The 25602-nt window shown below is 32.5% G+C and overlaps 5 protein-coding genes across 15 annotated transcripts in view; 3 read left to right on the forward strand and 2 right to left on the reverse strand.

The window, feature by feature from the left end:
• The first annotated feature begins 105 nt into the window (after window positions 1-105).
• LOC145939715 (uncharacterized) lies at window positions 106-8935 on the forward strand. Of its 3 annotated transcripts, none has more exons than XM_083044257.1 (6): window positions 106-480; window positions 1118-1457; window positions 1712-1956; window positions 2666-2860; window positions 3024-3299; window positions 3376-8935. In XM_083044257.1, exons 2-6 carry the CDS (start codon window positions 1307-1309, stop codon window positions 4084-4086), a joined length of 1578 nt encoding a protein of 525 aa, XP_082900383.1. In that variant the 5' UTR covers window positions 106-480; window positions 1118-1306; the 3' UTR covers window positions 4087-8935. The 3 variants fall into 3 exon arrangements, with proteins under 3 accessions (XP_082900383.1, XP_082900386.1, XP_082900385.1); XM_083044260.1 differs by having other exon boundaries at window positions 3388-8935; XM_083044259.1 differs by having other exon boundaries at window positions 1715-1956.
• A 247-nt stretch (window positions 8936-9182) lies between these two features.
• Window positions 9183-12474, reverse strand: LOC145939720 (uncharacterized). The gene is made up of 10 exons (XM_083044270.1): window positions 12327-12474; window positions 11710-12028; window positions 11159-11597; window positions 10825-11088; window positions 10649-10736; window positions 10195-10537; window positions 9985-10115; window positions 9566-9813; window positions 9466-9494; window positions 9183-9333 (listed from the first exon to the last, which is right to left on the reverse strand). The coding sequence occupies exons 1-10, from the start codon at window positions 12349-12351 to the stop codon at window positions 9183-9185; spliced, it is 2037 nt and encodes a 678-aa protein (XP_082900396.1). The 5' UTR covers window positions 12352-12474.
• A 432-nt stretch (window positions 12475-12906) lies between these two features.
• On the forward strand, window positions 12907-16019 carry LOC145939714 (uncharacterized). 2 transcript variants are annotated; one of them, XM_083044256.1, is made up of 3 exons: window positions 12907-13047; window positions 13451-15153; window positions 15811-15938. In XM_083044256.1, the coding sequence occupies exons 1-3, from the start codon at window positions 12936-12938 to the stop codon at window positions 15865-15867; spliced, it is 1872 nt and encodes a 623-aa protein (XP_082900382.1). In that variant the 5' UTR covers window positions 12907-12935; the 3' UTR covers window positions 15868-15938. The 2 variants fall into 2 exon arrangements, with proteins under 2 accessions (XP_082900382.1, XP_082900381.1); XM_083044255.1 differs by having other exon boundaries at window positions 12908-13047; window positions 15921-16019.
• On the reverse strand, window positions 14542-20856 carry Pig-o (phosphatidylinositol glycan anchor biosynthesis class O). Of its 2 annotated transcripts, XM_083044252.1 has the most exons (6): window positions 20420-20856; window positions 17946-20361; window positions 17692-17862; window positions 17391-17608; window positions 16979-17192; window positions 14542-14679 (listed from the first exon to the last, which is right to left on the reverse strand). In XM_083044252.1, the coding sequence occupies exons 1-5, from the start codon at window positions 20630-20632 to the stop codon at window positions 16998-17000; spliced, it is 3213 nt and encodes a 1070-aa protein (XP_082900378.1). In that variant the 5' UTR covers window positions 20633-20856; the 3' UTR covers window positions 14542-14679; window positions 16979-16997. The 2 variants fall into 2 exon arrangements, with proteins under 2 accessions (XP_082900378.1, XP_082900377.1); XM_083044251.1 differs by lacking the exon at window positions 14542-14679 and having other exon boundaries at window positions 14991-17192.
• A 265-nt stretch (window positions 20857-21121) lies between these two features.
• Window positions 21122-25602, forward strand: part of Csn7 (COP9 signalosome subunit 7) — an 87030-nt gene continuing 82549 nt past the window's right edge. For 4 of the 7 annotated variants that reach the window (XR_014425884.1, XR_014425885.1, XR_014425886.1 and 1 more), the window contains exons 1-3: window positions 21122-21304; window positions 21780-22435; window positions 22538-22709. Coding sequence is in view for 3 of the 7 variants with exons in the window: in XM_083044269.1 (XP_082900395.1) it covers window positions 21788-22435; window positions 22538-22709 (820 nt within the window). In the remaining 4 variants the exon portion in view is untranslated. Of the gene's footprint in view, window positions 21305-21779; window positions 22436-22537; window positions 22710-23014; window positions 23568-23612; window positions 24044-25602 lie in introns of those variants that run through there. The other 3 variants (XR_014425883.1, XM_083044267.1, XM_083044268.1) reach the window with 3 other exon arrangements.

Below are 25602 nucleotides of genomic sequence, written 5' to 3' on the forward strand. Positions count from 1 at the left end.
TCGCATTGATTCTGCCGCGCGATGCCCGACCGAGCCTCCCATTGGCCGCCTTCTCGTTGAAACGATTGCGGACGCGCGCGAAACTCGCCTTCTTTCCGCGCCTTCCAATCTCTCTGTCGTTTCGCTCGTTTCTCAAATTTATTATTCGTTTCGGAAATAATCCGAATAAACACGCGAAATTTCAAAGCTCTAGCCGATGAATAAAAGGGGAGAGAAAGAGAGACAAGTTAGGGGTGCTTTTCGATTTACGCATGATGCGCATGAAGCGACAGGAAACCTATAATATGCGTGACTCAAACTATAGATGTCAACTTCATGCGCATCATGCGTGAATCGGAGTCGTTGTGATGGACGCAGAGATCACGGGCAAAAACAGCAAAAAGGCAATGGCGGCTATCCATTGGACGGTCAGTGAGCTCGCCGTGAAAAATCTCGGAAAAATGTGATCTACACGTCGCGATCGACGAGCGTAAATTCGTGGTAGGTATTGGCGAAATATCTCGGGGACGGCACGCGATTTTCTCGACGCGGTGCTACTCATTTTAAGATACCGCTAGGACAGATTCTGGCAACCACATGTGGATCTGGAGCGACAGGACGATTCAATCGAGAGAAAAAAACACGACTTGTCGTGAAAAAAACTTGAAATATTTTTCACCTCAAATTATAGTCTTATAGACTTATACGCGTTAAATCGAAATTTCATTCATACGATCAAATCAACTATCATTAGAACTCGCATGTGCTTTAATCTCGCGTATGCCGAATGCATCGATGTAACATGAGACAGCTTTGTTGTTGTTAAATAAATGTAATGTGTGTTTATCAGTATGCAATACGCTTATTTACAAGATTTTGGTATACGCGTTCACATCAATTTGTCTAATAATAAAAAATATATTTTTTCATAATAAGAGATTTATACAAATAACATTTTCATTAATTGTTAGATAAAGTTACATTTCAATATAGAAAAATTTAATTAAAGAAAAAAAAACAGATTTGTATTAAATATTTAAAGATTATAGCTATAAAACCTTTCATTATGTTTATTACATAAATCTTTAATCTACTTCTTTAATGTTAGTGTATATAAATTTGTTTCTTCTTCTGACAGGTGTGGCCTGAAGGCGGAGGAGTATTGTTGCCTGCAAGGATAGAAATGGCACACAATATGAATAAGCAATGGCTGGTAAGATGGACCTGTCATCGAATCGATTAGATAATGCATGCTGCTCGCTGACAGGTCAAATAGAAAAGTACGACAGCAGGCAGGAAGGAGTAAATGAGCGAGCGCACTTGAGTAATGAGCGAGACTCGGCATTATCCTATTCGCTCGGTCTCCGATTTATACGCAGCCGAGGAAATAGAAGTGCTTCTCTTAGAAGAAATACGCGACTTAGAACCACCACCTGCCATATATTCTAAACCCGAGGACATTCAGGACTTCGAGATTGGTATATACAATCAATTTTAATTTTAATTGAAGCTCATATATTATTTGGAAATTTATGCATGTAATATTTTGCCATGTTTCTTAATATCAATGCTGATTTGATATAATTGCTCTATGATTTCTCTCTGAAACATTAAAGTAGCATGTAGTTGTTAAAACCCTGACTAACTGCCTGCATTGTCTACCTTATTTAAAATTATGCTTATGTAATCACATATATAACTCTGTACAATAGTTTCGATATTGTATCAATAGCAGGCAGCAGGACAGGGGGGCGAATCAGCTCCCAATCATCGGAGCTGGATTCGCCAGGGGTTCATTCGACAGTCCACTCGTGGGATTCACATGCTAATTATCATGGTCACTATGGTAATAGTGACCACAGGCCAGGCTCTTCATCCAATGCTCTGGCTTGGTCACGTGCAAGCCATGTGGTTATTTACTGTGACATACAGGGACATCTTAAAACAGCTACGGGTGTTGTTAGACTCTTATTACTTGTAAGTATAAAATTATTTATATACAGAATAAGTCATTTAATGTATCGTTTAAAAACTCAAAAAATATACATCAAATAAAAATGTTTAAACTAAAGTTGTTTGATTTTGAGAAGATAAAGAAAATATGATTTTATTTTGTAAATGGAAATCTATTTTTATTACTTTTTATATTTAGTTTGTAAATATTAAAGATTTTTCTCTCTTAACATTTTTCTTCAAGTCCTATAGTTTTAAGATATTTGAAACCAAACAAAATTGATCCTTATTGTGTGCATATTTAACTTAAGTTTCTCTTGTCTCTCAATATATAATATATCAGTGTTTTCTAAAATTTTATTTAATTTAAAAAATGTTCAACATCAAATGTTGAATATCTACTTTAGTGTATTTTGTAATGCAAACAGAGAAAAATGTCAAGAGAAAACAAGTTTTAATTTTTATGCTTTAATATGAAAATATAATAAAAAATACTAACTCTCACTTAAAAAATAATAGTTAATTTTCAGATGATCTTAAATCTATTCAAGGTAAAATTTTTTTCGAAACCAAACAACTTTTAAAAAATTTTTTTGTGATGCATATTTTTCAAGTTATTTTCAAACGATATAGTAAATAACTCACCCTGTATATGAAATGGCAAACTAGAAAAGTATTATGATTAAATTAGAAAAATTGTTTTACACATACAGATATTAATGATATTTTGTAGATATCCTCTGCAGCTTGTTTGGCAACTTTATGCAGTTCTGGCACTGCCAAGGTCAGCCTTTTTATGCTGCCTTTAGCAGATCGTTTACGATTCATGATCTTTGTAGCTGTTTTCTGTTTCTTGGTCACTGCAGCCCTTCTCTTCCTTGATATTTCGCATGTTATTTACATCCTTCCTTTAAATTGGGCTAAACTGGTAAGTAATATTGAGTTAAAATAAAAATGCACAATTTAAAAATATAATTTTATTTATGTAATTATATTTAAATATAATTACATAACAATATATTTAAATATAATTACATAACAATTGCAGAGTATTGATACTGTTACACATATAAATCTATTATTTTTTATAGAATGCTATAGTATTCACTGGCATAGGCTTGTCATATGCCGCGAGTAGCGCATTACTAGCATGTACAGTATGGGAATACCACAGTGGAGGCTGGGTACCAAGACGCACACGTTCCCAACTGACTGCCGCAGCAGTGGTGGGACTTTCATGCGCTCTCTTAGCATTTTTACTTTCATGGATACATTGTCGGAATGGATCAGGTTGTAAGGGTCAAGATTCTCGTAGTCATACACCAACACAACTCTATAAACCAGTTGATAATTCTTCCTCCTCCGGGGTAAATGTATAATCTGTCTATTTTATGGCGCAAATATCGTTTATCAATCACAGTATAAACGTAGCCTAAAATGCAGGTCACTTTGAAGGAACGTAGTCCTAAGAGACCCGCCTCGTGGGCCGTGAAAAATCAACAATCGAAAAAGCGCAACACGGACAGTGACACGAACACGAGTAACGGCGGCCATCGCGGTAATCATGAAAGACTTAAACAAGGCGCCAACAAAAAGGACCATTGGGCTATGGCCAAGCAACATATTTTAGAAACACATACGAATAACGAGGATACTCAACGGGAGGAAACTGAGATCGAGAGGAGACGGAGAAGACGAAGGAAAGAAGGTGATAGTAGTTCAACCGGTGATGGAAACGCACCAGGTAGCAGTAAGGCCGACGCTAGCAGCGTCACCGCGGAGGAGGCTAAGACTAGACGAGTGCCGCGAAAATTACCTCTACAATCTACAGTGGAGCAATCTCGCTCATGGTCCGACGCCGAACGTAGAAATAGTGGCACTACGCAAATTAGAAGTAAAACTAGGCAAACGCCAGTGAACAATGACGCACAGAATTGTTGTGACATGAATGAGACTAGACCGATCAATCAAGTGACTCGGAACGGCCTGCGAAATTGGGAAACGGAATGTACATCTAGCAACGGTAAAGAAGAAACAACTGACGCGAATGTGATTGTTCGTAACGCCATGTGGTCTGGACAACAGTGGCGCCCACCACCAGATGATGTTCAACCTTGCTCTAGCAAAACTATCGATCCTTATAGCTTTGCCTGATCGTCTTGTGAAATACAAAGCACACGCACTTTAGGTAAAAAATAAACTTGCTCAACTGAGCAGTTTTTGTGAACAATTTGTGACGAAATTTTTTATAAAGCAAGCAAGTACATGATATACTTTGTTAAATTTTTTTTTTAATTTTATTTATTTATTTTTTTTTATATTTTATTAGACCGCAACTGTAGTTGAAGTGTTACTTGTTACATAATTGAAATCTTATACCTCTCTCTTGTTTGCATATAAACTTGCCTGACTTCAACACCTATTTTGTATTTTCTACATTAAATAATAATGCACAATGAGACTGAAGAACACAGTACTTTGGTTTTACATGTTCCATCTGTGTTTTCAACTGTGCATAAAACCGGATGTGATTTAAAAAATGTAAACATAAGATATACATACATATATATATGATTGTTACACTTCATACATGCAACAGGTGAAAAAGATCATAGCCCGTACTTACAGGGCTTATCAAGTTTGTTGTTATCGAATTTTACAGGACGAAATCGTGTCCAAAGATTTAAGATCCTGTATAAAGTCATTGCTGCCTTGTACATTTTGCTGCCAAGAGGATAAATTTTCTTTAGTTGTTCGGGTCTCGACGTTTTGCATCACAAAACTAGACTGCCCAACTTTGATAAGCAAATAATGCCACTTCATTCCAATCGTGTACCAAATACTAAATCTAAGTAAGTAAGTTTTAACAGGATTTTAAGTATAAGACCACTATATAGCACGTAACACCGATATATATATATATATATATATATATATATTTGAATAATAATTTTTATCGCATTTTGATGCCAACATGTTTTGAGTTCCATGCATATTTGAAAAAATGTTTGACGGACAGAAATCGTGTATTGCTTGAGAAATGAAAATGTATATATTGAGCTTTAAAAAAAATTATTACATACATACATACATACATAAATAGTAAAATGCAGCTAGACCGATCTTTCTATCAATTTCACATACAAAAATGTAAGTTGCAATTGCAATCAGCAACTGTAATTTGTCTATTTTTAAATTTTTATGCATAATTATAAATTCTTAAATATCATAAACACAAGATTTTTTTAACTCAATTGCTTAATATTATTTGAGGAGGTCAAATTGATTATATAATTAAGTATTGATTTAAAAATACATAAAAAATTGTTTTATAAGCAAAGTATACAGAAAATATTTAAAAAATTAGTTGCTAAAATTATGAAACTTTAAAAAAAAATACATTTAATGAAGCTTAAGAAAGAAAGTAATCATACATGAAATCAGAATAATTTTTTATATACCTCCATTAAATTTTATTCCTGTTGAATTGAAATAAATGATTGGATAGCTTATTAATAATCATTTAAAACCACGATAATATTTTACTTTGTAGTTTACTTTGTTGTAATGACAATACTTGTACTTCACATGTACTTCACATAAAATGGCCTTGTAGAATTTTAAATTCTTATAAAACACATTAAAAAGATTTTTTAAAATAATAGTCTATAATAGTTTATGGTGAAAATTTTCAAATAATATATGATAATATTTTGAACTCGATCACACATAAAATTATTTACACTAGAAGAATCGGTTTGGCATCTGTTATTTCTCTATGTGAACGAAATAGTATGCATGGAACGATTATTTGTTGTATTCCAATTGGTTTGTAAACTCTGAAGTGTGTTCATTATATTACAACAGTATTTTTCTTGCACAAGGACGGACTTAAAAACGATTATGTTTAATTGCCTTTTATATCTGAAACAAATAATTCTGTATAATATTCTCAAATTAAATAATATTAATTGAGAAATAATATCGATATATAGCTGATTACATTCTTTATTAAATTTTAACTAATTGAATATATCTAAAACATATAATCGTAATATTTATCTTTTTTCACATAATGCAAAAAAAACAAAGGTTTCGCTATATTTAATCAAATTTTAAAAACGAATGGTCCGTCCCTGTTCCTATACAGAAACATACGCACTACTTCTAGACATTTTACATAGCTTTAAAGTTACTAGACGAGCAGTATTATGTATTGTGTTAATTTTTCGCTTTAAGAAACTCTTTTAGAGTCAACTCTAGTCATTTTTTTGTACAACTATATCTTCTTAATAATCCATCAATTTAAAGAGCAAGGTATTTTTTAGTATATACATATCGTATTAGAAGTACAATTCATCCTGAGAAGAACTATTAAGCGCTTGTTTCCTGATTGCTCGTGCTATTGAATCTCTTTTAATATGTAACAGTTATCAAAGAATTTCTCTCTGATACCTCGTTTCTCTTTTATTCGATTTATCACGACCGATCATACAATTGAATAAACACAAACATATTAGTTAATCTTCATTAAGGCCACTACTAAGACAGCTATTTTGTCTTTTGATACGATACTACGAATGTAAACACAAACGTAGCAAGCAGGCACACACAGATCACATTAAATTTTGATGCGTCGACCTTAAATCAATTAATAGTGTAAGAGAAATGCGTGTTCATATAGATTCATAAAAAAAATAGCATGTAAAAAATACAGCAGCTTCGTTGTGGCAAATATCGAGAGTGTCATAACTCGTGTTTTGTTGGGCAATAAGGAATAACATGTAACTTTTCTACAGCCCATTATCGATATGCTGGGATACATTTGAAAGTGTGAATATATCTCAAACTTAATAATGTCACTTTAGAATAACTAATCGAATGAAATAAAATGTCACTTGACATTATAAGGCAATTAGCTTTCAGTTAAAATAAATGTACAGACACTGCCAGAAAAAATATAACGCTCTTTGAACGTAGTATATTATATATCGATTGAATCCATTCTTTCTCTCAATGGCTTTATATTCAAGATTCTGTAATTTTAAGATCTGTCATAATTCGTTATATTCGAATTTAAATTCGGCACATAGCAGTTTAATGTCTTTACACACAAGACTAGCATTTTTTTATATATCAAAGAAATTCTTTTCATTAAACTTATTCTCGTCAAGTTTTGTATTATGTAACATTTTCATTTATCACTCATATGTTAGCTAATAAATTCTAAATAAATTCAAGTGAATTAGCAACAAATATGTTAAATTATAATACAAACATGCATAATTATTTAATTCAAAATCTTAATTTTTTAATATAAATGTATATTTAATGTAAGTGTTATAACACACATACACACACTCGATAAAAATAAATCTATGTTTTATAAGATTTTCATGCTTTTTGACACACAAAGCAACTTTTAATTAATATTTAATAAATACAACAATTTGATTACTAAAGTTATTAAATTTACAATTACATTTTTACGATCTTTCCATCATAGAATTATTTTATTTTGCGTGTTTTGTATTGTTATTTATAAAATTTTTAATCCTTCAAGCGTAATCAAGAAAACATGATTTGTTAAATATATAGTTTCAATAAAGGATTAGCTATCTGGATTAAAGTCATCATTATTGTTATAATAAAGATCAAACAGTCGTTTGACTTCAATATTTGCGACAATTATTTGCTTCAACGAAGCAAAATAATAAATAGCAGCATGTTTGTGATACATGAAGCACTGTTTTCTTAGAATTTGTACGAATAAATTATCATTCAGGCAATAAATTTCAATGATGATTAATAAGCGCAGATTCTTTTTATATACTAGGCTCGATCGATATAATGACCTATAGTGATAGTATGACAATCCAAGTCTGTACATGACCTGATATCCTCCAAAAATCAGGCGAGCTAAAAGGAATCGACAAAAAATCATTGTATAAAATCTTAATTATTTGAAAAGTGTATTCCTACACGATTTCAAATATATTAGAAATTTAATTTCAAAATAAATTCCTAACGATTTTCGCTTTAATTCTCCTAGCAGGATAATTTTATTGGCCTAATTTCTCATCAAATAATAGACATAACGCGTTATGTGTGTTTCGAGTAAGAATGTTCATCTTATTTGAATATTTCCAATGTGTTCTAAAATATTTATATAAGTATATATTCGCGCAAGTATTGATAGTGTCATTGTATTTCTATATTTATTAATTTACATGTGAGAGAGTGCATAATGTGATGCTGCCAATATTTAGAGTGAACATCAAACTGTAGCGACACATTAATTGTAGAATTGTTAGGCGAATCGTGAATTGTCTTAAGCAGAGAAATCTGAGAATGAATACGGATGAATATATAGCTTGACAGATTACCAAGAATGACGCAAATATCATGCGACGAAGCATCTTGGTGATTTTGTCGTGCTGCATAGCGAATGATCTGGACAATAAATGATCGATGAGTCACGTAACATCTAAGTCAGCATTGTCACATATTCTTTTAAACGTCATTTTGTACATCTAGGAGTAACTCGAAGACGAGTATTATATACTATTGATTGTGTGGAGTTGTGCGTGTGATTGTGTACGTTAATTAAGAATATATCACAAATCATCTAGTCATTAGAGTGAACCTTGTGTAATGTTACTCAAACCGAATATAATGTACATTCATTAATAAGTGCGTTAAATACGATTCAATTGGCGACAGCTAAAAATATAACATTATATTCTGCGTATACCATTGAAAAATCATTATACCACACAATCGTCCAAAATACAAACAAAATTCATGAAAATTGTTGCGCGATCCATTGAACTTTATAAAATTCACGTCTTACAAGGAATCAAAATGTCCAACGAGAGATGTGTACATATAAATCGTTATACACAATCTTTTTATAATCAATACATAATAACACAATTATTTTCAATACAAAGGCAAAGCAAATATAAAGTTAAATACATGAACATTTACGAGAGCGGTAAATCTATGATGTCGAGCTTATATATGTACTTATATTTATCTTAATATTTTATCAATCTATGATTGTGTGAATTTTTTAACATTCTTACTGTTACCATTGTATCAACTAGTCCTTTAACTTGATATCTGAAGATGTTATATATACATCTTCCATAGGAATGAACATCAGAAATTATAAAATTATATCATTCGTGCGTGCAACTTTATAAGTGTCGTTCAATGGAGTTTCTTCAATGCAGGAGAACAATCGTTCAATTGTTGACGTTGTTGCGTTCAATATCCTTCAATTTTCCGACTATGTCTTCCAAACTCTTACGGCGTGCAAAGTGCTTCGTTTGAGCATTTTCGTTTGACGTAAAGGAATAAGGATACACAGGTCTGATATAGCGATGAATCCAACCGCTTGAAGAATGAAGAAACATATAAAATGTCACTATTACGCAAATACGATTTTAATCTTGCACATAAAGAAGAAATTATATTTAAAATATATTTCAGTTATTGAGCATATACATACATATGTAAATGACTTACTCTTGATTTCGGGCATACAGGGGCGAAGTCTGTAATTCATATACGGTGAGTAAATGTATTCTGAAATAATCTTACTTATTACGTCTTTACATCTTCTTACCTGCCGTTGAAGTCTTAATTGTTTCAATAATAAATATTTATAGACTGATTTCGCCCAACTGTATTGATTACCATGCACATTTGATAATCCGGATAGCTCGGCTGGATACGTTAAAAATTGCGGTCTCATCGTGAAATGACACTGTTGATGAAACAGGTGTTGCTGCTGATCTATGTAATTCGAGTAATAAGGATCATCGTAACCCGTTAAATAATCCGAGGAAGATGCTAAAGAATTCGTGACTGCGACTGTGAAAAGAAATTGAAATAATCAGCGCATTTAATGTTATCACACACATACCTCACCAATTATAATAATTTATTATATTTTACACGTGCGAGGTATCAGTGAGTCATATCTGAAGGCTTACTTAACAAAATATATATGTAATATAAAATTAAAATATTATTTTAATGAACCTTTAGCTCTCTGAACACTCAATAACGTGTCGTAATAATGTTTTTTATATGCAGCTAATTGGGACATTGAATTAGCTTGAAAATTGTTTTCTGGATTTACATCGTTCGATCTTGATTCCACTATTTTGCATCTGAATTAAAAATCGTTTTATTATTATTATATTGTCGCGCGATTAAACTGATTAAATGCAATAATAATTACATATTTACCTGTGTATTGATTTTTTTGGATTATTTTCTTCGCATTCAAGTGTAACTATTTTCTTTTCCACGTAATCTAAATTATTTTGTTGAAATTCAGTTGCTTTATTGAGTTCCTGATGAGAATTGCATTTCGTTTGCAATTCACTAACGGAAGTAAACGCTCTTGATTTCGTCTTTTCATCAGATTCTTTTTTATTTACGCTATTATTATTTGAGACACTGGATGTAAAATTTTTTTCTGAAACTTTGCGTGATGTTTTTCCAGGTTTCTGGCCTTTCGACGTAGAACATACCAAGTTCAAGGAACTCGACTGTGGATACGATCTGGTGCATGGAAAAGCCGCCAATTCTGTATACGTATATAGGTACACGAAAAATTACTTTTTTCATAATTTTATACGCTATATCTATGATTATAATATATATGTGATAAAAATAAATAAAATAATAATATTATTACCAATGGAAGTTCCTTCTTGCGCTCGTTTTAAAAAATTCTTCAAGCTTGTTTTAAGTTTATCGCGCACTGATGCCAAAAGATCGTCTGCCTGTAAAATTTAATGAATTTAATTACTTCTGGAAAAAAAGCTAATATAAACTATTATATATTAAAATTTGAAATTTTGTCTTTCGTACATCTACGACAATATTCTGATCTTCGTCCCAACACGTATCCATTTTATATATATTATCTTTAACTGTCTGTTTAATTGTTGCATTTTGGCCAATATCGATTATCGTTTGCGAAATGTCAAATTTTTTATTTTTATCGAATTCATTATTATCTTCACTTTTTTTATATTTGTATTTAACATTATTAAATTGTCGGGGACTTTTATTATTTTGCCACAAATCCGCTATTATCTCACTATCGTTATGCGTTTTTATAGAGCATGTATCCTATAATTTATTAGAAATCTTTATATCATTTGTTTCACTTATTTCTTTATACATTTTTTTTATTACAAACCTGATATATCGTCTGAGATGATGAATACCAAAGATCTGATTCATTAATGGTGTTAATTCTAGGTATATAATATTTCTTATTAAGCAGATATTGTTGATAAATTGACATTTGATGTTTATTATTATTTCTGTTTGACCAATTCTTCGTATCATTACTTAATTGATGTCTCGACGAATCAGCCTGTCGATTATTAATATATGATGCAGAATTTGGACTGACATCAGCTAGAATTTCTGAACGAGGAAAATCGCATTCTATGGTTTTGTACAAGTAGTTTACGTTTTTTACATGACTGTGAATCGTAGAAATTTCATTCTCGGGGAAACCTCGAAAAGGGAATGTTTCGGAGAATGATGACTTAAAATTCGACACATTCTTATTAGATAAAAAGCTTTGCTTTGACGATGATGAAATATTATTGTCCATTATTCCATCCATACTTTTTATGTTAAACACATTTTGAAACATATTGCTGTTGATACAATAGTATGAGAGATATGAATTTGTATAATATATAATATAAAAAAATATAGCGCAAAAAGAAGACTTACTTTTCCTGTAGATTAAGTTTGATAAAACCTGTAGTTGTATGAAAAACTTCTTTGATTGTGTGATCTGGCACATTATCTGGAGCAGGTATTATTGAAAGCAATAACTGTTTTTTTCTAGAATTACAGTTTTCTAGTAAATCTTGAACTTTTCTCAACACACATTCATATGCAATAATACCATCTTTCGGCTGATATATGTGTAGTAATTGCGTTATTATATTCGCGATATTGCTTCCCTCGTAATCATGCTTTAAAGCTGAATATAATGATGAAACATCTATTGCTATTGATCTAACGTTATCAGTACTGTTTGTGTTCTCTGCAATTTACAAAAATTTCCTTTAATTTCTTTATTGCATTAAAATTTTAAAATTTAATACTATATATTTTATATAAAAAATGTTTATTATTGTATTGCATCTAATTTTAAAAAAGCAATTGTGTATATATTTATTAAATCATTTTTGTATTTAGTTGTAATAATAACCGTGTAGATATAAGTAATCATAAATAGACATGATGAGTTAATAAGTGGAATTGACAGCCAAGATCTATATGCAACTATTATTTTGTTTTTATTTCTATATAAAGATATTAACTATATTAAAAAAACTCACGTTCCTGAAAGTTATCCATGCTCATAATAATGTAGCTTAAATTAAAAAGATAAATCTTACAACAATCTTGGATATTTTATCAAAACTTCAATTCGAGTCAAAATAAGGTGAAATAATAGAAGCAGCTTGCGTTTCCATTATTGGAAACAACTGACAAATGCAATACATATAACTCATTTGTAAAATGATTAAAAATAAAATATATGTTAATATATGTAGTGAACAAAAAAAATAAAAGTGATTAAATGACTTGAAAATATAAAATTAGATATATAAAAAGATGCGTATATATAGATCATTTTTTTCCTTATTTGATATTCTCTTTGAAAAAGCATATATGATTATCTTTCATTATTTAAAATAGACGTATGCGTACTTATGTCTTTAAGAAGGAAATTACATTTCTCTAAGGAGGAGTTGCATCAATTAACTAAAATACACAACTGTAAGTTCTATATGAGGTGAGTGGATTATTTTAATGAGACTGTCATATGTAGCTTGGGCCGCAGTATTTTCCATACGAATAATCCCGGAGACTTTGCAAGGATTACTGATCAATGATTATTATAAAAGCACGTTCGCAATGTAGACCACATTACTTAGTGCAATATGCTTCGACAGAGAACATTTTTACTTTCCATCTATCTGCTGGCATTCTCAGCCAGTTTAATTCTGGCACTTCCACCCGGAGCGTCATGGACAAGCTTTGCATCCAAACCTGGTAATATATCACATTTTTTTATTTTGTGTTCGGTATTTTATAAAAATTGAACAATAGGAATAATTGCAAGTATTTATTTTTATTTTTAAGATGTTTTCAATTGATGCAAATTCAAAAATATCTTTTAAATGTCAAATATTAAATAGAAAAATATCTTTAATCTTAATTCTAAATGAAAGATTTATTTTTCTTATGTATATAATTATATTTTCTTTTTTATAAAAAAAAATAAAATTAGATACGATAAAAAAAAATAAAATTTTAACAATTTTAAACTCAATTTCACAAAGTGAAATTTCTATTGAATTCTTTTTAATTTATTAATTTCTTTTTGTTGCTAATATATAAGATTTAATTATATGTAAAAGATACAATTATTATTATATCGATTACTATTTTGTAGTTTATTCGCGAGCCCTTGGACCTCCGGGAGGAATGGACACAATATCCGTGCCTTACGCGCCGAAATCTCCGTTCTTCCCGAAGTTTGTCGATCCGAAAACATTCATCTCTAAAAAGACGGATATGATGAGCAATTTATTCGGTGGTTTAGGACCAGTTGCATATAATGCAGCAGATGCCAAGCCGATCATACCGTATGACACAAGTGGATTTCCTATAAATAATATTGATAGCGCAAACGCATTATTTAATAAACGAGATATATTACAAGATGGTAAAGAGAAAGCAATCGATAATAGCGGTGTATATAAACGCGGTATGTTCGGTCCATTTGCCTCAAAGTTCGGTCCAATGGGTCCGAAATTCGGGCCTGTTACGCCATTCTCATCGCCAGAGATAATTCCTGATTATTTGAGCAAAACACCTTTTTCCCGCAAAAGAAGAAGCATAGAAGCGCCTTCTTCCGCAGGCGACATCAATTCCATTCCGAGCTCTTATCCAAAAGATCCACAGATAGTAGAAAATACATCGGCAACAAAATCAGCTAGTAGTACACCAACGGAATATTTGCCGGGAATATTCGGACCTTTTGGACCAGGTGGACCTTATTTCGGACCAAGTGACTCTTTCGGATCAGTGGTAGACCCGAGCACGTTGACGGCGAAGAAGTCAGCATTCCTAGATACGCTCTTCAAAAATCTTGCCAGCACTCCAGCAACAACGACCGCAATACCCACGCCGAAGAGCACCATAGTACCAGCCAGCTTCTGGTTGCCGTCCTCCGTAATTCCCAGCCCGACTGAATATACCCAAAAAGTGTCGGATTTTCTGGATAAGCTATTTGACAGCATAAAGTTAAATGCGACAGCACAAGAAGCAGATGATAGTTCAAGCGCAAAAATCGATTTTATGAGATCCGTGAAACCTGATGATATTTTACCTGACAAGAATGCAAGATCCTTAGACGATGCATCTTCCATCGCAGTTGCTAAGGACGCAATCGGTGATATTATACTGTCGGAGCTTGGCAATCTAAAGAGCGACATGATAGCGACTCTGAATGATCTGATTGCGTATGAGAAAACTGCGGCAGCCGCTGCTGCTACGTCGAAAAAGCCTTTTAAACCCTCCTCCGGGTTGTTTCCCTTTGCAAAACCAACAGTAGATCCAACGCTTCCTTTTCAACAGAGAATGGCTGTACTCAGTCAAGTTTTTGATATGTTGACGGACCTGCAAAAAAATATTACTGTGATCACGAAGGATGCAATAACGACTAGCACTGGTCTTCCAGACAATTCGGAAGAATTGCCAAAGGTTCCATTAACTGACAACGCTTCAATTAACAACACTCTCTTGAGTGCCATCCTGAAGAAAATATCCACCATTGAGACTGTAACTACGGCTTCGTATCCGGCAAGTCCTGTCAAAGAGAATACTATAATGAGTAGAGCTTTGCCAACATCTTTCTGGGTGTCTTATCCAGAGAATTCGGCATCTGCTGTAAAACGACAAGCAGACGATGATTTGCTATCATATTTGGGATATGAAAATGATAACAATCAGCATGATCATAGACAATACACAAGAGGCGTAAAAATGCAGATGCATCAGGGATATCAGAGTCTACCCGCGGGCTCGGTAGAATCTGTACAAGCCGGGGGAGGTTCTACACCGGAGCATCAAAGAGGAGGAATTAAGTTGCTGGTAAGTGTTTGATTTGTTTTGGAGATAGAAGATATAATTTTAATATTAATAATATTAATTGAAAAATACTTATATAATTAATATTATTTTATTATGTGTGTTGGAACAATATTATTTTGATATTATATATTATATATTAAGAATAAAGCAAAAATTTTAAATTTTTTCTTCCATTTTTAATCTATAAATATCATATGATATTTATAAAATGTACAGAAATTTCTCCCGCTAATATATATATATATATATATATAAAAAAACACATTCCCGTATCTTCTATCTAAAGACAATTTTTAACATGTTTTGTTATTTTTTTAGATCTACCTCTAATCTGTATACACACCTATGTATTTATTTGTGCTTACAATTATTTAAAAAGAAACTATAAAAGTAAAATTAAAAATCACAACAATAAAATATTAAATATTAATCATTCAATAAAATTATGAATGAAAATCAATGTGCACATACATATAATTTTATATTATAATATATAACACACTGTAATACCTTGGAAGCCTATATACAAACTATTCTATTCAAAATGAAGAATGAAAAGTTATTATTACCTGATATTTCATCAAAGAGATCTTTGTTTAATCAAGAGAATAATATTCATACAAAGCTATAAAATGTGGTAACTTCATTTGATTTCAGATTCAAATGGCTAAATTGCCTAACTCTCAAGCTCCAGGCTTTCAAAGTATTAATTAAAATTAATATGTGCAATATCTGAATTATCGTGGACATCTATTCATCTGTCGCAGGAGTCTAACGCTTATGAAAATTTGAACAAATGGGCTGACTGGATGCAATATCACAAGAATGAATATCAAGATCATAGGCACCATCATAATCAGCATTAAGCCACTCTCAGCCAGCAGGAGTACTTCTTTCATCGTATATTTACATGATTAAATCTTAAATTCTTTAAAAATGCTATTATTTGAAGTTCCATACAAATAAATGTGTACGATTAAACGTTATTTCTCCAATAAAATATATTTAGCAAAAGAAGGTAAAAAAGAAAAGATTAATATTATTTTATAAATCATTTAAAATTAAAATATCTGCGATAGAGAATCGTGATATGATATGATCAAGGATGAATTTTAAATGTCAGATTTATTGCACAATTCTTTTTTTTTTTTATCAAATACGATACACGATTTGTTTCTTTATATAGATGTATCGAAGGATATGAAAGATGAATGCTCTCTCTAATGGTATTTAGTCTATTCTCTATATATCGCACTCTTTTTCTCTTTCTTTCTCTCTTTTTAATAATAGCAGTCACACGGCAATATACTCAACAGTCGCGCAGACAGACCGTGGCACACAGACGCAATCCTGCATCAAGTGCATTGCTTTGTTTGTCTTCAATCAGCAATGCATTGCACGCAGGGTAGCGTTAGTGTGTTAGGAAGCATCACAATTTGGTTACGCGACATAACATTCTATAAGAGATGGACGTTAATATCTAACATTAATATCATCTCGAAGAAATGGAGAGATAAGTTTCTGCACTTCAGTACGAGAAACGTCATTTATAATATTCGTATGTATGTGTATATGTATATACATATATACATACATCTGACTTTATATTTACCCTTTCTTGTGTTACACTTTCATATAAAATTGTGGAAATATTGGCAGTATTGCAAGCACAGATGTTTTGCTTATGACTTATGTTTTGTCTTTCATATTGTAATATGTCGAATATACTTATATATTCGTAAGTAACGAGCCATCTTCGGATTTAATGTAGAAGTGAAATGTCTTTACGAGACTTTGGTACTTAGCTATTGATTGTACTACACACCCTTAAGAGTAAGTCACTATCATCTGCTTTTCGTGATTTTGGTGATAAGGTACTCCATTTGTTGATCGATGCGAAACACCATGTAGAACGATGCTAATACACTTCCCAACGTTACCAAAAATCCTAATCCCTCGAAAATTAATTTCGGTGCAAATATTTTCCAAACCATTAGATGCCGACAGTGTATTGTTGCCGCGAGCATACTGCCGAAAGTCTAGAAAAGAAATACAATATCTAATTAACGATATATATATATATATACACATACACACACACACACACACACACATATATATATATATATATATATATATATATAATATGCGTGCATGTGTGCGCTCGCAAAAATTGTTCTTTAGAGAAGATAAGAAACAAATATGTGTTTAATTTTATATGTTTTTATACAACATACCCGGATTCCGTGAAGTAACGTATATTTTCCTGCAACCGAGAAAATTGCAGCGTGGAAGGCAGAGTCTTGTTCAAACAGTAATAGCTCACCTCTCTTTATATCATCGAGAAATTTCGCTTTAAGAAACTTTGGAAATACCCGATGCAATGTAAATGGCACGACCACTAATAGTGGTAATGTCGCACCCAATATAATATGCGATCCAAATGTATTGATACCTGCAAATTATTTTATGTACGTTAGAGAACTAAAGTTAACATAGATTTTAAGAAAGGATATACATTTCAAAGGATATATCTACCGATTAGAATTGCTGATACTAAGTTTCCATAAAAATGACCACCAGTTCCTATGAAGGCAGCGTGCCAGTGAATAGTAGGAAATGTCGCCTGATGGCCAGTTCCATAAAAGAAATATTCAGCTAATAAAAACCAGCAAAATAGCACAGGCATAGATACGTCAACGAGTTCAGCTGTGTACAATGCAATAATATACAAAAGTTAGATAGATCCAAGTATATACAGATAATATGTAAATTCTATATATCATACTTACAAATATTATTAGCATTTTTGTATCTCTCTATCGCCGACAAACCCAATATACAGGCGCATGTTACAAACATCAAAAATGTGCCAGGCGATAGAGTATCTCCCAACAATAATGCATACAGAAGTGTGAGAAATACACTTAATGAGATGAATGCAGCACTATAGGTAGTCCCGAAACCGTAGATGACTGGAAGTTCATCGGCATCTATTCGTTTGCGGGAAATCGAATCCTTTATCTTTTCGAATAACCGAGGCACTATGTTTTCGTCGCGGTAGACGTCGATGGATTCTTTCTTCTTTGGCAACAGGTATATGCTGAGTGGACGATAGTAGAGGACGAGAATCGCAAACACGCAGAAGAAATAAACTACGTTAGGTAACGTATTAATTTCCCAGGACAGTGCGAGTTTCGGTTTGACAAATTTCGGGAGCTTTTGCAGAATCCAGTAGCAACCCATGCAAACGCTTACAATAACCGGACAATACTGTCCCACCATGACACTAGGAGCAAAGCCTGTGAGATTTCCACAACTTTGCAACCACAGTCTAACTATTACCACATAAGATGCTAGAATGATCGAAGCGAGTAAGACAGCAAATAGATCACGCTCCCAATTATTTGGCATTGCGGACCAGCCAACTTTACCAGTTGCAATTATAGAGCATTCCCGTTGTAAATGTTCCTCCCTACATCGCCAGAAATAATGCGATAATCTAACTAAGATACATGCTAACAAACCAATAACTAGTACAATTGTCCTGAAATTTGGTTTTGACGACTTTGATGTAAACCTTGTCTTCTTCTCAAAAGTATTATCAGAATCACTCTTTCTTAAATCAAAAATGAGCAGACAAACGAGTGTAACAAATAAGAAAGACAAGACTTTGTCTTCTTCAACTATGTAACTGTTAGAGAAAAGACCACATACCGTTAGAAGAAGTATTATCCTCGTTACATATGTCAACAGCTTAATTCTACGATGATCATACCAGCACATTGAGATAACATCCCAGTTTTGAGCAATTACTATAACTAATAAACCAATAGAAACCGCGCCAGTAGCAAAAAAAGTTGTATTTCTCAATTCCTCTAGAATATTCAATAAGAACAGACATGTAGTGACTGCTGCGGTAATTAAATTTACTATAATGGCACATTGTAAAAATGAAGATTTAAATATATCACACATACGATTTTCGGGGATACCGGTGATGAAGAGATAAAAGAAGAACAAGGAACAAAACATTAAAAGTAAACCCTTGGAAATTAAACCGGAATCAAATTGAACCCAGACCTCAGAACATGTATCTTTTAATAATTTAAAATAACCTTTGGCATCTCCGACGAAAGTCTCTAGCGTTTCAGAACAATCGATATATTTAATACGTTCTGCGAGAAGATTATACACATAATCTAAATGCTGAAGCTGCTCCTTCGAGAGTAAGTATGTATCGGCGGAATATACCTCTATGTATTTTTTTGTTTGGGCAATATTCCTCCACAGAGATTGTAATAGATACGATAACTGACCAGCAGCATCTCCTATGTTATTTGGCAAACAATCTAATATTACAGAACCTAAATTAGAGAAAGGGATTGGTGTGCCAAGAATCGATGCAAGAGTAGGAACAAGATCAATTTGGTTGACGCTATTATCACTATTAGCAAATCCTCTCATCAAAGGAATTGTCGAGTAAACAAACATTGCAGCTTCGACTTCATTCAAGCTGTCACCACCGTGATCACCTGTCTCGGTCATGCCGTGATCTCCGACAACGAAAAGCATCATATCCTTTTCAAGAGATGCTACAATCTCCTTTATAAGTGTATTCGTGTCATTCAATTTTCTCGTCATTTCTGGATGCTGCGAGCCATGCTTGTGTCCGCAATGATCAACTCCAAGTGTATGCGCTATCAGTAACGACCAGTCTTTCTTCTTCATCTCGAAGAAAATACGGTATTGAACATCTTTGTCCACGCTGTCCAGATCCCAGACATTGAACGACGGCGATGGGAACTGTCTCATAAATTTTTCCGGGAATAGATTGGTCCACGTGTCGTCTCCCATAAAAACAATACCACCGGCAGCGTTTTGGTCAATGAGATTGTCTTCTTGAATGTACTCTGAGGCGAAGTTCGAGCCTATCTCTATGAAAGTGGGCAGGGAACCAGTCGTAAGACCCTTGAGACGTTGCATCGTCGTGGTAGGCGGATCGGCTATGAATTTATATAGGCGAGAACGTGACGGATGTTTCTGCAGTAAGTCGTGAATTACGGGCAGCTTGTTGCGATGGTAGGAGAACATCGAGGCAGCATTATTCTCGTACCATTCCGCGAACTCGTACTTCAAGGCATCGACGATCAAGAGGACGACTCGCGCTCTGCGTTCCAGGCACACCTTAGCGGCATGTTCCATGTCCTGGAAGTAGAATTATTATAAAATTTCCGGGAAAAAAGAGGACGGATAGCAACCTTACCTGGAAGAGGCTCGCCGCATCGCAATCACCGGCATCATTAACTATGCATTGCGTGCATTCGGCCCGTTCTGGCCTGGAGACGCGATTAAGGAGGAAGCCACTCGTGAAGACCAACAAGCCAGCTGCCATCAGATAAGACATCCATGCCTGAAATATCAAGTAATTCCATAGCCTGCTCATTTTTGCCGAGTCAGTGTTGCTCCTGGATATCATTCACTGACGGCACAACGTAACTTATTCGGTGAAACCTTAACCACGTCAGTTTATTCTTCACCATTGTGACATTTGCAGGATAAATATAAGCGCGATAGTTCTCGTCCTATTGTTTTGGTATATTGTTTAAATGCTGAAGACACTTAATCGATAAACTTATATGTGTGTTGGGATTTAAAGGAATTTTAACCTCAAACGGCTTTCAACTTTTATTACAATATACATATGTGGGAAACAGTGTTGTCACCATGCAAACATACCTTGTGTACCAACTGAACGATAAAAATGTGTCATATTGGATAGTGATATTTATTTGTCCAAGAAGCTGATTGGCTGTTGTTGCAGGAAACTTTCCGAACCCTAGAGATTTTCTATACGACAGCCAATCAAAAAATTCGTACGGAGAATTCAACGTAAATTTGAAACCGTTTGATCAACCAATAAGGACGAAGAAAATCTATCCATTTTGATTGGTCGTTCGAATGATTCAAATGGAGGGAGAGAGTGCAACTGATGCACTGAAGGATACTCTTGCATTTATCGGTGTTGTTGGTGCGCACTTGCCTCTTTTCGCATCTTTTTATAATTTAAAACGCGAATCTCATCCTTGGACGGTGCCGAAAGTAGTGGGAAAGTTTTAAGACTAATTAGGCTGTTGCTAATAACGAAGAGGTGAGTTAATTCTATTACGTTATTATGGTATGTTTAATGTTTTGATTGTCTCTCTCATAACATTGCACGCCGTTCAATCGTTGTTGTGTATATTGTATATAACGCGGAACAATGTGAATTTGTATTTTCCAACTTTTAAAATCGAACAATTATACAAGAAAATATACGGTTTACTAAGTTCTTGTTGCCAAAAGGACAATAGATTTTTTCGAAATAGTCCGTCGTGTTTGCGATTTTATCATTATTTTCATATACACAAAGATCGTTAATGTTTTCATATTACATATGATTTTATTCACATATCGGAACATATATATGTATTTCTTACATATATCTCTAAATGTATGCATCTAAATTCATGCATTAAGGCACTAATGATTTTGTATATATATATTCTATGGCATATTGCTATTTATATACATATGAATGTTTTATTCAAAAACATTATTTCTTATTATTTCTTATATTTATTTAGAAATCAACATGACTGGTGGAAGCAGCACTGAAAAATCAGCCAATAATCCTTTGGAGCAATTTGTATTGCTTGCAAAAACTGCAAAAGGCGCTGCTGCCATAGAACTTATAAGGCAAGCTGTTGAAACACCTGGCGTTCATGTTTTTGGTGAATTATTGGATATGCCAAATATCAAAGAATTAGAGAATGGACCTTATGTTCAGTATTGGAATACTCTAAATCTGTTTGCTTACGGCACCTATAAAGATTATTTGGAAAATAAGGAGAAAGTATTAGAATTAACTCCTACGCAAAAGAAGAAGCTTCAACATCTTACAATTGTCACTCTTGCTACAAAAAACAAATGTATACCTTATTCAGTACTGTTGGAAGAGCTAGATATAAAGAATGTCAGAGATCTAGAGGATTTGATTATCGAAGCAATATACGCAGATATAATTCATGGAAAATTAGATCAAAAAAATTCACAGTTAGAAGTAGACTATGCCGGTCTTGGACGAGACGTTCGACCAGGTGATACTGGTGTAGTAGCTGAGACCTTAGCTGCCTGGGGTGAAGCGTGCGATACAGTTTTATCTTGTATCGAGGATCAAATCTCTAGAGCTAATGTTGAGAAACAAAAAGCTACTTATCACAAAGAAAGAATACAGAGAGATGTGAGTTATATTTATGTATCTTTAATTATCTGTTTTATAGATTATTAAAAATTTAATTATATATGCAACTAATTATATTGATTTTTTCCTATTGTGTTCTAGATTACTAATATAAAGAAATCTCTTATGGCTCAAGCAGGAGGTAGTGGCATTCAAGAAGCTGATGTAGCTGGCGGTAGTTCTGGCGCAGGAGGAAGCGAATCGGGTAGAGAAGCCATGCCGGTGTTATCAGAAAAGAAGAAGTTACAGAAGGTCAAATGTATCAAAGTCAGTGGTAAGTTTTGGAAGACATAAATTCAATAGTATTTTCTTGCACAATGTGCATTCTTTGCATCATTTATTCGTTCATTGAATCAGATTTTACGATTTTACGTTTCAAATTTCATATAAAAAATCGAGGGTAAAATTGAAAGTGATGGAAAAGTTATCGGACATTTTTGTGTTAACCTTTTAGTTAGATTATATTGAATGATGAATGAAAAGAGTAATATTGAAACAAATTTATTAATTACATGCAACGGATGATTCAATCGAATCGAATCGAAAATCCTTTATGTATCTAAAATATCGAATTTATAGAGATTTTTAGAGTAAAGTAGGGAAATAATTTTATAGAACATGCTCTAAATATAGTATCGAACAGTATGCAAGTGTGTAAAACTATTCGATTTTATGTAATGTTTATGAGGATTACCATGCTATAATAGCAAATAAAATCAAGAGTATTTTTTCTTATTGAAATACATTTGTAAGAATGATTTATTGACACACATATCATCTAGAACATTTTAGAAAAACAAGGTCGATTTCCACTTAATTAATAGCTGCAATGTGTTTAGAGAAATCAGTAATGTACATATACATACATATTTTATACGCATATACATACTTTTCTGTGATTATTTCAAATATTATAGTTAATCTTTGTTGTATAAATAATTCGGTAGTTATTTGTACAAAATTTAGTGTTTATTCACGAGAAGTTAATTATTTATTTATTTGATACGAACTGAATAAAGAGTTTTAATATGTACGTACAAAGTATACCTAGCGAGATATATCTGACGATTGTCTTTACATCGAGCATTTGAAAGCAATGAATCTTTTCTTTGCAACAAAGATAATTTTGTAGGTAAGCTTGAATATTCTTGTGATCTATCTGTTTATTTTTTTTTAGACCAAAGACATCATGTTTTATGTTTGTAGGGCGTGAAGAATTTAATTAGGATTTGACTCTAGATGAAAATTTGATAAATAATGCAAAACACATTGCATATTTATCAATGTATACGTGCCTACCCATTGCCAGTTATCGCATAAAACGGTATGCCCATTGTGACGAGTTGGTCGATGCTTACATGTACTTCCATCCAACGATAGTATCGTTCGTACTGTTTGCGTTCAGACTTTACAGATTCTCATTTCGTAAAGATTTGTAATCACTAAACAATTTACTGACGGACAAAACATATAACTAGTCGGAGAGATAGTGTTTGAGGAAACTCGTATGTTCAAAAAATTCTGAAGGTATACTACTGATGTAGTAAAAAAAATGTCAGTCCGTTGAAGAGCGTTGTAATTGCTATTCGAATAAAAGGATATATTTTAGCGAGGCTTTTTTCTATGTCCTCTAATGCCTCTCTTTCCTTCACGGTTGTCTCGTCTCCTTCACATTTGCCTTGTTTCCTCTTCAGCTAAAGAAAACTAATGTTAGGCTATAAGATTTGTGCAACTTGTAGGTATGTATCTGTAGGATGTAAAAAGAAATATCGAAAATGTAAATGTGCGTATAGAAAATTTATTATATATACCTATATATATATATATATATTCTATAAAATTTCCTATACGCATATTTACGTTTTTAATATTTTTTTTTCGTCAATACAAGTGTATGCAATGACTTTCTTCAGTTGCATATTTTATGACATCCCTTTCTTCTTAAACTTGTTCATGGATTGTGAGAGAGACTGTTGCTGCAAATGTTGTCAATTATAAACGAATCCTACGTTAAAAATTATAAACGATGGTGTTTTTTTCTCTTTTCAATGTGTAATAGTTATTATAGTATATATTAATGAAATATATAATAGTTTGAAATACAAGTCATAAATCATATGTTTAATCGGGATTTTTACGATCTGTTATTAATCCGTCTGACTAATGTCGATGGAACAAGTTAGCGATAATCGAGAATGAATTAGATGAATCCTTGTGGCAAACTATTTGGATATTTTTTTTATATTTTTTTTTTTGCTCTTTCTCTTTGCATTTCTTGGACGTTGGAGCATCATCTTTTCTGTAATTTTTGTAGTTTTTAAAAATGAACATCTTTAAATTGTTCTATATTATTGGTTGTAATTTTTTTTATTCGCGTTAAAAAAAGGGACTAAAAAGTTTTTTTTTCTTCGTAAAATTCGCTTATGGAAAGGAAAATAGTACACGATGGTTACATCATATCGTCGATTTTATTTTGTAATTTTTATTCTAATGGATACATTATGCTACTACTATTTTTTTCCTATTTTAATTTATAATGTATTTAAAATATCTTTAGATCGCTTGATATATATGTATATATAATAGTATATATATTATTTTTAACATTGTGTCTTTGCATTGCATTTCTTGGAATTTATACATCGCATAATTATTAACTCTGTTTTTTTATCATTTAAAAGAATATAATTCAATGAATTTGGAATGAGCTAAGACAAATTGGTATTTATGATCTGTGTATTATATGTACGATTATGTATAATATATTTTGTGTATATGCGCACATATTATACATATATTTTGAATACCCGTCGCCGGTATATTTTGTTGCGTTGGTTCGCGTATTGTGATTTTTATATATAATTTCGATTTTTTTTTATAAATCTTAAATTACTATATTTGCTTCTAAAGTGTACACAAATTTATACTGGGAAATCTTTTTGATACGTACGATAATACGCGAATACTAAATTGCATTCACAATATTTTTTCACAATATTTTTTTCTAATAGTTTAATATTATATCTTTCTATTGCTATATATATGATTAAGCATGATGCATCTTAATTTAAGAAAAAAATACTATCATTCTCATCTATATCTGAAGCCTAATAAGAAAAAGAGGAAAAAAAGATATTTTTTAATAATATAATATTTTGAAATGGAAC

Source organism: Prenolepis imparis, unplaced genomic scaffold, assembly GCF_030444845.1.
Source record: "Prenolepis imparis isolate NDT839.2.m4 unplaced genomic scaffold, iyPreImpa1.0 SCAF_8, whole genome shotgun sequence".
Lineage (NCBI taxonomy): Eukaryota > Metazoa > Arthropoda > Insecta > Hymenoptera > Formicidae > Prenolepis > Prenolepis imparis.

Excerpts from the sequence above, each read along its gene's own strand:
- LOC145939714 (XM_083044255.1), top strand. The coding sequence starts at position 12,936 with ATGCTTCGACAGAGAACATTTTTACTTTCCATCTATCTGCTGGCATTC. Across the intron at positions 13,048-13,450 it reads AAGCTTTGCATCCAAACCTG|TTTATTCGCGAGCCCTTGGA; the intron begins GTAATATATCAC and ends ACTATTTTGTAG. Across the intron at positions 15,154-15,920 it reads GAGGAGGAATTAAGTTGCTG|GAGTCTAACGCTTATGAAAA; the intron begins GTAAGTGTTTGA and ends CATCTGTCGCAG.
- LOC145939715 (XM_083044257.1), top strand. The coding sequence starts at position 1,307 with ATGAGCGAGACTCGGCATTATCCTATTCGCTCGGTCTCCGATTTATAC. Across the intron at positions 2,861-3,023 it reads CTTTAAATTGGGCTAAACTG|AATGCTATAGTATTCACTGG; the intron begins GTAAGTAATATT and ends TATTTTTTATAG. Across the intron at positions 3,300-3,375 it reads ATAATTCTTCCTCCTCCGGG|GTCACTTTGAAGGAACGTAG; the intron begins GTAAATGTATAA and ends CCTAAAATGCAG.
- Pig-o (XM_083044252.1), bottom strand. The coding sequence starts at position 20,632 with ATGATATCCAGGAGCAACACTGACTCGGCAAAAATGAGCAGGCTATGG. Across the intron at positions 20,362-20,419 it reads ATGCGGCGAGCCTCTTCCAG|GACATGGAACATGCCGCTAA; the intron begins GTAAGGTTGCTA and ends TTCTACTTCCAG. Across the intron at positions 17,863-17,945 it reads CAAAAATGCTAATAATATTT|CTGAACTCGTTGACGTATCT; the intron begins GTAAGTATGATA and ends CATTGTACACAG.
- LOC145939720 (XM_083044270.1), bottom strand. The coding sequence starts at position 12,351 with ATGAGCATGGATAACTTTCAGGAAC. Across the intron at positions 11,089-11,158 it reads CATCTCAGACGATATATCAG|GATACATGCTCTATAAAAAC; the intron begins GTTTGTAATAAA and ends AATAAATTATAG. Across the intron at positions 10,737-10,824 it reads ATCAGAATATTGTCGTAGAT|GCAGACGATCTTTTGGCATC; the intron begins GTACGAAAGACA and ends TAAATTTTACAG.